The sequence below is a fragment of the Lepidochelys olivacea genome (genome assembly GCF_965140295.1).
Source record: "Lepidochelys olivacea isolate rLepOli2 genome assembly, chromosome: 11".
Taxonomy (NCBI): Eukaryota; Metazoa; Chordata; order Testudines; family Cheloniidae; genus Lepidochelys; species Lepidochelys olivacea.
In genome coordinates this window covers 53544654-53559157 of record NC_140421.1, presented here as the reverse complement: position 1 = coordinate 53559157, position 14504 = coordinate 53544654, and the positions used below count along the sequence as shown (strand labels likewise).

The window sequence follows — 14504 nt, the reverse complement described above, 5'->3', positions numbered from 1 at the left end:
ATCTGGTTCAACCCATGTAGTTTATTTCTGGTAATCCATAGCATTTCTGTATGTGTCAAAAATATCTATTGGAATAATATTTAAAAGTGTGGAAGAATTGTCAGAAGTTGGGTTTTAGCACAAACTATCTGAAGCACTGACTTCTGAATGACTAAAGACTGCATTCATGGAAACTTTGAGAAAGGTAAAGGAAAACAATTACATTTTAAAACTAGACTGTGGAATATTTGGAATATAATCAAAACAAACAATACTACAGAATACCATTTTGTAATCTGTCTAAACAATTTAAAAAAGATATCTCCATAGATTTATGACCCAATTATCTAGTTCTGGCAAATCTGAGACTTAACATGCATCTCAGCAATATTTAAAAATCACTTATAAATATGATTTTTAGGCATACATAACTCTTCTATATACCACCCCCAGACCTTTGAATTTTTAAATTATATTGTAGTGCATAAAAACAACTGTAACCATATTTAATCCCTAATTCAGCACAGTTTTTGAGCACATGCCGAAATTTAAACACATTAGTAGCCTAGAACTACTCATGAATTCCAAGTAAGGCATGTGCTCAAATATCTTGCAGAATCAGGTCCATTCTGCTTTTTTAAGTCATATCTCCCCTAATGGGAAGCTATCCTGTCAAATTAATATTAAGCTTGAGTCAAGAAAGAATCAAGAGTTATCACAGATAAATTAACTGAATAGACACCTTGCTACTGACAACCTAAGATTAAATTTGCATGCGCCGGGATAGAGTAGGACAGAGGTTCTCAGCCGGGGTCTGGGGCTCCCTGGGGAGCCATAGGCAGGTTTCAGGAGGTCTGCCAAGCAGGGCTGGCATTAGACTTGCTGGGGCCCAAGGCAGAAAGCCACAGTTCCCCTGCATGGGGCTGACGCCTGGGGCCCCGAGCCCTGCCACCCAGGGCTGAAGCTGAAGCCTGAGCAACTTAGCTTCATGGGGCCCTGGGCAATTGCCCTACTTGCTACCCCTAATGCTGGCCCTGGCTTTTATATGAAGAAAAACAGTTGTTGTGGCACAAGTGGGCCAAGAGTTTTTATAGCATGTGGAGGGGGTGAAGGTTGAGAACCCCTGGAGCAGGGGACAATTTTAGGTTCAGTCTTACTTAATATAGAATCATAAAAATGTATGGCTGGAAGGGACCTCGAGAAGTCATCAAGTCAGCCCCCTGAGCTGCAGCAGGACAAACTAAACCTAGACCATCCCAATAGGTGTTTGCCCAACATATTCTTAAATACCTCCAATGGCAGGGATTTTACATCTTATTCCAGAGCTTAACTACCCTTACAGTTAGAAAGTTTTTCCTAATATCTAATCTAAATCTCCCGTTTTTTCTTCTGCCCCACTAGTAGCTGCAAACCCTTCCAAAAGTGGCTGTATTTTAGAAGCGCTGTTGAAAGTACATAGTTTGTGAAGCACTTTGGGACCTTTTGGGTTGAAAGGCATATTTGTTACTTCAATACAGCTTTAAAAGCTCAGCTACGGAGCTCTGGCAAAATAGGAGACACGTGGCTTTTTCTAATTACATGCATGCTTTCAGAGACTTTAATGTAAACAGTTTCCTGAGCATATGTTAAATTAGTTGTGAGAGAGGGATCGACGTCTTAGATTTTTCTTCTGGGGTTTTGTTAAGCAAGGAAGTTAACTAAATTAGTTATCAGATTTCCAAAGTGCAATGTTCACTGCACTGTCTGGATATTTAGTGGAGAAAAGTGTCAGAAAGGTATGATAGTCAGAAAATCAGGTATTTACCATAACAACAGAGCCACAATTTACAATCCTGTTTAAAGCTGAGTTTATGCTCTGCTATTCATTGTCCAAGTGCAGGCCACAATGAGAGTGAAAAAAGTGATCCAAATCATCTGTCATATTCTTAGAAAACTCTGTTTTTGGTTGACCTCCCTTTGGCCCTCTGTTTTAGCAGCATTCTAACAAATCACCCCAAAGTACAGATTTAACAGTCAGCATAACCAACAAATTTTTCACTAACCCCTGATGACTATAAATCCTGCAGACCAAATTTTCAAAGGAAACACCACATAGGTACATATTTTAGGCAGGCACTGTCATTTTGTTCTATTATTGTACAGTGCCTAGCACAATGGGGTCCCAGTCCACAGCTGGGGCTCCGAGGCACTACAGTAATACAAAAAATTAATAGCAATACCAAATTGCATCCACTTGTTGCAAAAAGTTCACTTCAGCATATTCAGTGTAGGCAATTCTGCACAGAAGTGCTGGCTGTTTATGCATATAGATGCAGGTACAAACAATATATGAACATTTTGTAAATTTTAGTGCTGTATATAGAAAATACTCACAGTGCACACACATATATTAGGCACATGTATATTTACCGGGTACACACAGTATCCATCAGTGCTTTTGTCTGGATGGAAAAGAATCCAAAGGTTAACACCCATTAAAACTGGTGTTAAGGATAAAACCTCTTCAGAAAGGTCATTACTGTAAATACACATGGCTTAAAAGTCAAATACTTATTGTTGTTTCTTAAGGCACAACATTCCAATATTCATCTAGTAAAAGGCTCCATCTGATATCAGAATGTTATGGAGATAGTGAAAAGATAATTTGTACTTCCTAGTTGACTACGCCTTTAAAAAGTTACAGATATTTAAACTGTTTAAATCAGCAGCTGACCAACCATTTGAGTAAAATGGACATTTACTATAAAATAAAATTTTTCAAATCACAGACAACTAGTAATGCTGTACAATACATTTGGCAAGCTATAATATACAAATGAATTTTTCTGGTTTCTGATCAACAGAAACTTTAAGGTTGATAGATGCAGAAATATTTGGTCCTTTCTATTTCTCTAAATGTACAACAAATTGACTTCAGTGTCAAGAAAGGAATGAGGATACATGGCAAAACACCACAAGAGAGGAATAAATGTCACTAGCCTAATCCATTCTAAATGGTCCAGCAGAAGTTATTTTTAGTCCATTCCTTAGCTATGCAGGCCAAATCACAAGGCATGTTCCAACCACTAGGCAGCTGAAAATTTTTACAGATAAACTTGCAGCTTCTTGACATGCCATATTTTCCCCCTCCTTGATTCCCTTCTCAGCCATGAGAGAACACAATAATGGCTCTTCAACAGGACCTTCCAATATTAACCCAATATTTGGAACTATGTTCCCTTTAAGTGAAATGAGCCCTCAACACATCAGAATTATTTGGAGTATCTGCAGTCAGTCACAACTAATACACATTTTCAAAAGGAGTTAAAGGCTGTTTACACTAGCTAGTAAGTGGTGTTTGTCATTTTAAAAAAAAATTTTGCTAACAGAATTTCAAGCTTTTTACCTAGTTTAGAAAAGTTTTAACGCTACATATTTACTATCATCAAAAAGCGACTGCAGAAACAAACAAAAAAAACCACCCCAAAATCCATCTAACAATGGAGTTTGAAAAACTTCAGATGTTTAAAACAAGGTTTTTAAATGTCTAGTCATAAGAAATGCTAGTAACAGTGCCTTGACCAATTGAAATTCCACAACAACAATCATAATACATAACCAGAGTTCTTTGCTCTTACTGCTGATTCTTCACTGAATACACAATTACATATACCTTTCAAAAGGCAAAAATCAAGTGTTTACACTAGCATAAGATAGTTGCTTTGCTAATCTAAAAATTATTATTTTTACTCATAGGTTTCTTTCATATGGTTTCTGAAGGAGGTGAAAATATAGATCTTATTCTTAATTATAGTCATAAGCTGTCATTTGGATTGTAAGTCCTTGTTGATTAAAGTTCTTTTCTAAACCAGGCATTACATCTACTGTATCTAGGTTCATAGTTATTTACTAATTTATCATTAAATTAGGGTGAGGTTAGGATACTGTTAGAAAAGACCACCGTCATGTTAAGAAGTGTGAAGGCATTCAGCAGGTGATTCCCTCTACTACTATCTTTTTTAAATCAGTCAGAAATATTTGTTACTTAGTAACAGATGTTTCTCATTGCCTAACAGGATTTTTTTAAAACTTTTTTCCTAACTTTTTAATACCTCCAGCCTTTAACTCCAAGCTGTTTTTTTTTTTAAATGGACAACAAAGCATTTGAAGAATTTCTGTTACTCATCAGAAAAATTACTCCCAAAACTGTAGCTACCATCTCAGTATTGTTTGTATGTCACTAAATACATTATAAATCTTAAAAATTCACACTTGAGTAAACTATTCTGCTCCAGCTATGCAGAGGGTGGCCCCGGAAAAGACTGTTTATGTGGACTGGGATAGCCAGGGAATCCTTCAAGGATATCTCTCGGAAACTTTCGTGGAGGTACTCTGCAATCCTTTGCAGAAGGTTTCTGGGCAGGGCATTCTTATTTCTTTCATCATAGTAGGACACTGTCCCACGCAACTCCTGAATTAATTCTGCTGGCATCATTGTGATACACAACATAGCAGCATAAGGACCGGGTCTATACACAGACAACTTTCAGCATCTCCTTCCTTTCCACTTCTGATACCCTCAGAAGACTGATATTACATAGGGTCGCCTAGGAGAAATGGGGGAAGTTTTCATTAAAAGTGCTCTTACACCAAAAAAAAAAAAAAAAAAAAAAGGGCATATAGACCCACCCTACCCCCCACATTCTGGATCACCAAACCACATGGCTGCTAATGTGCCTTTACTGTGCTAAGCATGGGTCAGCAAGTAGTTTAAAGTGGCTGATGTGGGGCCCCAGTCCCCTCATGAGAGATTCCACAATTTGGGAATGAAAACGTTCCCTCCTGCCCCGTTCATAAACGGCTTCCCGTGGTGCTATGGGGAATGTCCATTGTTTGACCAGCTACCTCTGCTCCCGACATGAGCCTCCCGTAAACTTCATTAAAAGTGCAGTCACCCATGACCCGGGCGTGGTGGGCATACTCACCATAGCTAGAGAAGCAAAACAGCACAGTGAATGGTTACGGATTCTGATTATGTTATGGCTTGCACCTAGTGTAATAAGAGTTGTTGGGTTGGTTTTTTTTTATGAAAATGGCCTTGCTATGGAAACATTTCATTCATGTACTATGGCTCCTTTATTTTTTCCCATGACTGACAGCTGGAAATGTGTCCTTCGGCGTGTCATCAACACCTGAAAGTAGACTTTTGCTGATTAGGAGGAGGAGAAAGAGAACATGGGAGAACATGTTCACCAAGATAATGAACGCCTCTGGGACAGCTCACACAATGCTGAGAGCATGGAGGATTTCACTGTCCGAGAAGTTAGACATGGACATGGAGAGCAGGAAAGCTTCCAATGAGCGAGAGCGTGCGGTGCAGGATGAGATGCTTCAGATTATGAGGGACCAAGCAGACATGTTGAGGCATCTGGTTGAACTGCAGGAACAGAAGCAGGTGGGTAGAGTCCCTCTGCAGACCCTGGTGGACAGCCAGCCAGCATTGCCTGGTGCAGAATCACGCTCCCCTAAGTGTTCCATGAGGCATGGATGAAAAGTCCAATATCCCTTTAACTTAACTCAGGGGGTGGGTACAAGGAACAGAAGGTGCCCATTCACAGACCTTTGATGGTCTGGAATGCGTTGTTACATTACACAGCTGAAAATGTTTCTCCCGTTGCAACTTTACAACCCCTTTTCCTCAAGGTTACCTTTTCTTTCTGTTCTCCCTCCTTATTTATGTTTGTCAAATAAAATAAATGGATTCAAGAAATAAATGTCCTTTATTGAGTAGAAGCAGTGGGCTTGGGCAGGGGTTGGCTTTACAGGGACAGTGATACAAGCCAGGTGAAGGTTTGGAAAAGCACAATACAGACAAGCAGCTCACATTACTGCGACTCATTATTGAAACAGCTTTTCAAAGCCTCGCGGATACACAGCACCCCTTGCTGTGCTCTTCTTATTGCCCTGGTGTCTGGCTGCTCAAAAATGGCTGCCATTCGATCGGTCTTAACTGCCCACCCCTGTGGAAAGATTTCCCCCCTGTTTTTCCCCACAGATATTACAGAGCACACAGCAGACAGCTATAACCATGGGGATGTTCTCCTCACTAAGGTCCAACCTTGTTAGTAGACTTCTCCAGCACCCGTTCAAATGACCAAAGGCACATTCAACCACCATTCTGCACTTGGTGAGCCTATAGTTGAACCATTCCTTACTGCTGTCCAGATGGCCGGTGTATGGCTTCATGGGCCATGGAACAAGGGGTAGGCTGGGTCCCCCAGGAGAACTATAGGCATCTCAATGTCGTCAGTGTTCATTTTGTGGTCTGGAAAGCAAGTCCCAGATTGCAGCTTTGTGAACAGACCCAAGTTCCTAAAGATGCATGCATCATGAACCTTTCCCGACCACCCTATGTTAATGTCCGCCCCCCATAATCCACCAGCGCTTGTACCACAATTGAAAATTATCCCTTTTGGTTTATGTACTCTTTGGCAAGGTGGTCTGGTGCCAAGATGGGGATATGCGTGTCATCTATCACCCCACCACAATTAGGGAACCACATCGTGGCAAAACCATCCACTATGTCCTGCACATTTCCCAGACTCACTACCCTTCGTAGCAGAAGTCGATTAATGGCCCTGCTCACTTGAAGCACAGCAGCTCCCACGGTTGATTTACCTACTCCAAATTGATTCCCCACTGACCGGTAACTATCTGGTGTTGCAAGCTTCTAAATAGCAATCGCCACTCACTTCTCCACTGTCAGAGCAGCTCTCATTTTTGTGTTGCTGAACTGCAGGGCAGGGGAAAGCTCTGCACAAAGTTCCTGGAAGGTGGCCTTCCGCATTTGAAAGTTCTGCAGCCACTGCCCATCATCCTGTACCTGCAAAACGATGCGGTCCCACCAGTCAGTGCTTGTTTCACAGGACCAGAAATGGAACTCAACAGACTGCAGCTGCTCTGTGACTGCCAGCAGCAACCGTGGATTGTTTTTTCAATGGCTTGCAGCAGGACGGCTTCCAAGACATCCCTATGTTCCGCATGGCGGACCCTACTTTGGCTCTGGAAATACGGCAGGAGAAGGTGCGAGGTGTTTGAGATGCTCACAGCAAGACTGCACAACTGAGCAGGCGCCATGCTTCTGGGGTTATGGCATACACGTGGCGGTTATAAGGTGCGAAAATCACTGGGTTGTTTGCCATTGATATGAGGGAGGGAGCACAGTGCATCATGGGATGCCAACGCAATGTTCCCATTCTCCCTTGCAACAATGTTTTGATCCCATGAGGCATTGCACAAACTTCCCAAAACACACTGTGGCAAGTTGCACTTTGGGATAGCTACCCACGATACCCTGTTTTGTGCATCGATGCAGGCACGGCTAATGAGGACCACTCGGTTGAGACAATGAGCACAGTGTGGCCACCCACAGTTGACTTACTTCAGAGGCTCAAGGTCGAATTTGATAAAGTCGACTTAATTTTGTAGCATAGACAAGCCCTAAATAGCTGATCACAGTCAGTTTCAACACACATGCCTAGAGATGTGATTAATAGGATTTATCAGATGAACTTTTCCACTCACCATTTCTTTTTCATGATAGCATTCATGTAGTAAGGTGCCAAATGCATGAAAAAGTGTTGTTAGACACTTCAACACAGATATATAATTTATAATTATCAAATATAAGCTGTCGTCAATTTGGAAACAGACCAGACCTGACTAGCTCAGCAGGTGTTTCAGTTGCTTCCATTTTACAAGATTTGCTTGAAGGCTTTTATTCCCACATATGGTACACAAGACATTACAGGTCTGATCAATTCCCACTGAAGTTGATGGACGTCTCTCTCTTCAATGGAAGACAGATGGGATCTACATGAATCACTGTGCTAATTATACTCTCTAGTCCCCTGTGGGCAGCTCCTTGCATCCACATTGCCCCACTGAAGGGGGCCACAAGGGAGATCATTGTAAGATATGGTCCTATAGTAAAGGGATTATCAAAGAAGACTTTTTCATGCTTGTCGGCATTTAATAATTCTGTGCTTCCCAAGAGTTGGATTCCCTAAGAACACTAATTAGTCAAAGATCTTCCTTCTGAAGTCATTATGAAGGCAATAATATTTAATGGCAATATAAGCTGCAATACAGTCCACCTAATAGAGCATGTAACAGCATAAAAACAGGGTTGGTGAGGCCTTCCTCCCTATTGAGATTTATAGCATTACGTATTAGTATAGTTCAGAATTTTTCAAGCAATGAGTTGAAGGCTTGACATAATCACTCAGCTCACCTAGATAATGTGGTACAATTAGTTTCTACTTCTTAAAAAGAAGAGCCAGAACCTCTATCATTCTATTTGCAACATTCACATAGGAAATATTTTGGCATGACATGAACCCTAGAGCACAAAGGATTAAAAACTACACCCTTCAGAGGTTGCTTTATAGGTGAAAAGGAAAACAAAGAATTACAGAACTACTGTGTTGGCCTCCTTTTGACAAGATACAATATTTTAATCATGATAATTAGTTTGGCGTTTTATAGACAAAACAGATGAAAGTTCACATACTGTATTAGAGAAATATATTTTTTGGATGCAAAATATTTTCACTATTAGATGAAAAACAATACGCAAAGCCTGAATGATAAAAATTGTGTCGTCTGTATTTATGTTTTGGTGAATGCAACATTAAACGAACATAGTATCTTTTGGCCTCAAACTTCTTTAGTTACAAAATTTCAAAGTTAATGGGTAATAAGTTTGTAATAAACTCTTCCAAGCACAGCCTTAAAAGGTGATCTGCAAAGAAAATCAAATTTGCCCTGTCCCCTTTTTGCAGTCTATACAAAAAGGGTATTTTTGTACTGCTCCATTACTGTCAGCACAAACTAATGACTTCTTACTTTTTATTTATTTTTTAACAATTTCTCGGCAATGGAGTGCTACTCTGATAAGAAAATGACATACTTGGAATTTGATCACCACACCAAGCTCCCTCTCAGATAACACCTTCAAGGATGGGCGATATATGGCCCCATAAACCTGACTTATCGACCCCTTAAGCAATACTTTTAAATAATCCTGGTCCATATTTCCAAATGCATTTTTACTTTGTTTTTTATACAATTCAGTACCAAAGAAAAAGTAACGACTTTTCCACCTCTTTATCACGTAACAAATACTGAGTTATAATTAAAAATAAACACTATCTCCTCATAACTCATCTCCCCTCTTTTTACTGCACATTTTGAATAAAGTGCCTGTGAAATGTTTTAAGCCAGTACCAAATGTAATACTCACAGTTACTTATAACTCCGCCAAGTGGATCACCTTTGAAATCAAACTCAATATCCATATACTTTCCCTGTGGAAACAATGGATTTTAAGAATGTTAGATTTGCCTAAGGAAAACCATTCCAGACCTTTTCAAAGTTGCTTGGTCATTTTAATGTACTACAGAGAAATTCAGTTGCTTCTTTGTGGTGTGTGTATTTAAGTTATAACAAATAGTAAATAAGTCTATGTAATAGCTTTTAAGATATTTTTATTATCCCTTTTGGGGATTTTTATGGTAACAGGCTATAATCTATAGAGGGTGCAGTTTTCTCATGCAGGTTAATAGGCTTTGTATTTTTTAAATTTGTAGAAATAATTGTGATTGTTTTTAAGACCCAAGTTTGTTATGCAGTCTTAGTTGCAGTGAGAGGACCATCTCGAAAAGGGATACTTCATGGATCTGAGGAAAACGACAGGACTCTTGGGGTATGAACTGCAGAGTGCACCAACGTGTTGTGATCACGTGGACGCTGCTGGCATGACTAAAAGGTACCTAGTTTGCATTAACATAACCCTCTTTCAAATGAGAGTATGTTAACATGAACAAGGTTCCTTTCAGTTTGCTCCAGCAGCATACACACTGGGCAGTTAAGTCTGCAATACTTTGGTGCACTCTGCAGTTCACACCTGCAGAACAGTGTAGACATATAGTCTAAGAAAACAATACTTGCTACCTTTTAGGCATTACCAGACCTAGTAGATTGGGGAATTCAGGAACCTGTTTTTTTTTGGCCTTCCCGGATTAATTATACTGTTAAGAACAGAACTCGTTCTGGGTGTAGGTTCTTCCAGAAGTGTGGACCAGAGCACTCATAGGGTATTACATTCTTTGGGATTATTGAGGAGTAGGATATGCTGTAGTTGCTGATGTGTTATACGAGTCTCTTGCCTTAATAAAGCTGCAGCCTTTTCCCACTAAGTTGTCTGCCTCATCACTCAGATGTTTGGGGCAAAGATTTGAGCAGCCTGTTACCACAGACTCAATTTAACTTTCAGCAGTACAAGTGTAGTCCCTCTCCTTGACGTCCGTTTGACTTTTCCACATCACAGAAGATCATTTCATTCTGTGCGTTACTTTAATTTATGTGACAGGTGTTCAATTTAGTAACAGTTACTTTCAACAGCAACAGCAAGCCATGGACCCTTATTGTTTATGAAGTCAACGACAGTACAGCTCACGGGCAAACAGTTCAAGGATAATGCATTTTGGCAATAATTCAAAGAAACTCCAAATACATTCCCGTATAATGGATTATTCTGTTTCACCTTCCCCCAGTGCTTACTTAATGGAGCCAATGAGTTGAAAAGGAAGGTCTTGTGTTTACACATTTCCACTCATTTTACTTAGGACAACTTTTTCCATCACAGAGCAACATAAAATTGAGTATCATATTACACTCCTAAAGCACTGCCTTAAAGATACATTCTTATTTACAGGGTAACTTTGTCAGGATTGGTTTATTAAGTGTCTAGCTAAACAGTAACAAGTAACTTTTTTTCGCAATATTGGCAGCCATGTCATGGACAACACAGGACAGTACTTGTATTTTTTTGTTTGAAAAATTAATTTGGTACTGGTAAATTCAGGCTTTTTTCAAAATTACATTCAGTTTTTAAAGTAATTCAATCAGAGAATTACCACAATTCCAATTTTCCAATTACTGGGCCAGCAGAATGTTCCCCAAAGAGCATTTTAGCTCTGGATTTAAAAGCAAGGTCTGAAGAGAGAAAGACAACTGGTTGTTCTCTCTCCCCCTTCATATTCCTGATCTCCCAAATTCAACCTTCTACACTTCCCAACTCCTCGCCGTCTCTTCTTCCCCTCCACCTTCCTTGTTTCATCCACATCACCTTTCAGGCACCTTTCCTTCCCAACCCCAAATACTCCAATATCCCCTAAACCTTGTACCTTGCCTCACTCCTGGAACGTCTTGCAACACTCTAGAGCCTACAGTGCCTGCGATAAAAACACTTTACTCCGTTCAATTCAGAAAAACCAACAGGGTCAATCGGAGGAGCAGTCAGAGCAGACTCAGCTGTGTGGAAGCAGCACAAGAATCTCTCACCAGCTACTGAGCAAGAGTTTGCGGGGGGGGGTGGGGGGCAGGGGGAGGTTTGGGAAGGCCTTCAACTGACAAAAGCAGCTCTCCAGCAACCCTAAGTTCTATCCAGGTGGAGGACCACAATATGAATGTGCCATCCTAACCAATTTTGGGGCTCAATTTAAAGCAATAAAGATATTCTAATTAATTTGAATTCAAAGTCAGCCCATGGAATTGTGGGATACTTTCAGCGGACACCCAGAGCACAAGTCCAGTGGGGTTGTGTCTACACTGCCAAGCAATAGGGCTTGAACCCTGCATCCTGGCTTAACTGAGGCTCGCACCCTCCACCCCGTGGGTCCTGGCACCTTGGGTCTGAGCCCTTGGTTAGCATGATTTTGTGTGTAGAAGGAAGGGGGATTAGGCTCGAGCCTGAGTTTGAACACTGGGCTTACACTGCTGTGTCGACACACCCTCTTTGTGGCTTTCTACTTTCAGCTCCTAAGAGAAATTTGGGGATGGGTGCTCAGTCTTTTGGGTCTCCAAATATTTAGTTCCAGCTTATTAGTAGCAATAATATTTATTGCCAGTCGCCAGCTCCTATACAGTTTTGTTAGGGGGCTTATTCCTTCACCCACTTACTTCCCTGGTCCTTCTCGCATGAACAGAGAGCAACAATACCCGAAGTCCAAAGGTGCAAACAATTTGAGATTTATTGGGGTGAACTTCCAGCAAGCATGATTCCAGTTTCCTTCCTTAGTGTCCCCCTTCCCAGCTCTGACACCACAGAGCCTTATACCTGTGTCCCTGTTCCCATTCCTGCCCTTAGCCAAACATGATTCCAATTTCTGCACCCCCATTCCCTGTTCCCATTTCCCCCTTTAGCAAAACATGATTCCAATTTCCCCACCCCCATTCCCTGTTCCCATTTCCCCCCTACACACCCACCCACTTCTTGATTGACTGCAGACTATATAGTAAAACTTGAGTTCTGCTTAGCTATACCTTAACCAATCATTTTCCTGAAATTTAACTAACCAATCCTAACATATTGTAACATGATTATTTAACCAATTATATCCCACCACCTTAATTAGTTTACACCCAGCAAAATTAATTATACAGCAGACAGGAACAATCGCAGAACCAAGACAGAGATTATACAGACAAACAATAGCAAAGTGGGAATGATCATGACAAAACAATACAGAAGTGAGGATTTCACATCCCAGCTATGGATAAGTGAGTTCTTGCCAGACAGGATGCTACCAAACTAAGTTTCCTTTTACATTTTCTAGGCACTTCCCTTTCTCTGGAGGTGATAGGAATACAATCCTGTCCTGATAGTGCCTAACAGCCCAAGAGCACCTTATTTCAATGTGACTAGTTTGGAATGTGAGGATGTGACCATTCGCTTCCCAGCTTATGGCTGCCTCTGCTGCTTAGCCAAAGATCTTAGCCTAAGCACAGGACCTCAGTCTGTCACAGTAAGAGAAGGACCTTACGCCGGCAGACAGTGATTTTGATTCTTTCTTTTATACCTCTATAACTAGCTAAGCGATAAGAATACACCTAAATTCTTAGAGTATAGGCCTTTACAGACAGGCCTGAATATCTATATCCTAACAAGTTTCACATTTGGTTTTATGCTGAAATCTTTCCTTAACAAGTTATTTGCAGAGTACAAATCTACTAACAGAAAACCAGAACAGCTAATGTGGTATTCATCGCAAAACTGAAGAGTAAACACATGTAGAAATTTCATGCCTGCAAAATGAATCTGAATTAAAGATGCAGAGTTAAAAAAAAAAAAAGAAAAAAAAGAAAGAGGGAAGATGATATCATGCAGTGATTAACTTGATAAATAGCACAATGCTCCTTGTCACATGACCGTTTAGGCAACCAACTGTGTCAGGAATAGCATCAAATCTAGCTGAGGTATAATTATGTTTCGTCCAGCCAGATAAGTGGCAACTCTCAAATTTAGCACTCTCTTGCATATTTCGGTTTTCAGTCTAATTTTATGTTAAAGTCAGAAAGCAACAAAAACTCTTACCAGGAGACTAAATGCATTTGTAGAACAGGAGTCACAACAAATCATGAATTAAGCAATTATTCAGAAGGGAGAGGTGAAATGTTCTATTGGGTCAAATGAAACATTAAATGCTGTACATCACAGAGCAATGTGGCTGGCTTCATAAGTAGTGCTATGACAAAAATGTTTTCCTTTCAAATGACATGGTCATTACTTTCTTACAAGAAAAGCTTCTCACATAAGATGAAAAAGAAAGGTGATCTAACACCCTCTCCCCTTTTGGGATTCAAGTTCAGCCTTGTAAAAATGTCATGAAAACCTACCAATGCTTGCAAAAGTATACTTGCCCTCCCTTAGTGCTGAAGATGATTTAAAAAATCTTTTAATCCTTCATTAATATTATTTGCCTTGGGCAAACAAAGGAATAGAATCTGACTTCGACTTCAGGAACATAAGCAGACAAGAGAACCAAGTTCCTCCCAACATACTGTCTTTTCATCTACTTACTAGGAAGATCAATTATATAATGGGAATAACAACAACTCTGAAAAAGAGTCATTGCTGTTTACAGGTCTCACCTAACAGGAAATATCTGTTTTCTCGGCTGTGCAAGTCCCAAATTACCACAGATCTAGCTCCTATGGTGGGTGTGGGGTAGTTTAAAGTATTCAGCAGAAATGTTGGTCTATTTAAAGGTTTCAGAGTAACAGCCGTGTTAGTCTGTATTCGCAAAAAGAAAAGGAGTACTTGTGGCACCTTAGAGACTAAATGCTCAAATAAATTGGTTAGTCTCCAAGGTGCCACAAGTACTCCTTTTGGTCTATTTAAATAGTTCCAGAGGTGAAAGATGCAGATGGAGAAAGATCCCTTATCCAAGTGATCCCTCTGCTTCTGCTCAAAACCACTAACCAAGCAAGAGTTAGCCTAGCTCTAGAATGAAATGACTCTCCCACATGCATGCAGGTAATTAGGGAGCATGAGAGCTACGTGCCATTCCCCATGGGGCAGACTGAGTTTACAGAAACCTACAGTGCTGGGATGAGGCCTCCTATCCCTGATAAAAAGGATAATTTTTGGATGTCTGGTTATATTTACACAGCAGCTAGAAGGGTGCTTCCCAGTACAGAGT

At 40.4% G+C, this 14504-nt stretch overlaps 1 protein-coding gene across 5 annotated transcripts in view; it reads right to left on the bottom strand.

Annotated features, from left to right (window-relative positions):
* Positions 1-14504, bottom strand: part of MYO1B (myosin IB) — a 185098-nt gene that overhangs the window by 65864 nt on the left and 104730 nt on the right. For all 5 annotated transcript variants that reach the window (XM_084643733.1, XM_084643735.1, XM_084643732.1 and 2 more), the window contains exon 7: positions 9263-9326. In XM_084643733.1, coding sequence (XP_084499859.1) covers positions 9263-9326 — 64 coding nt within the window. The remainder of the gene's footprint in view (positions 1-9262; positions 9327-14504) is intronic.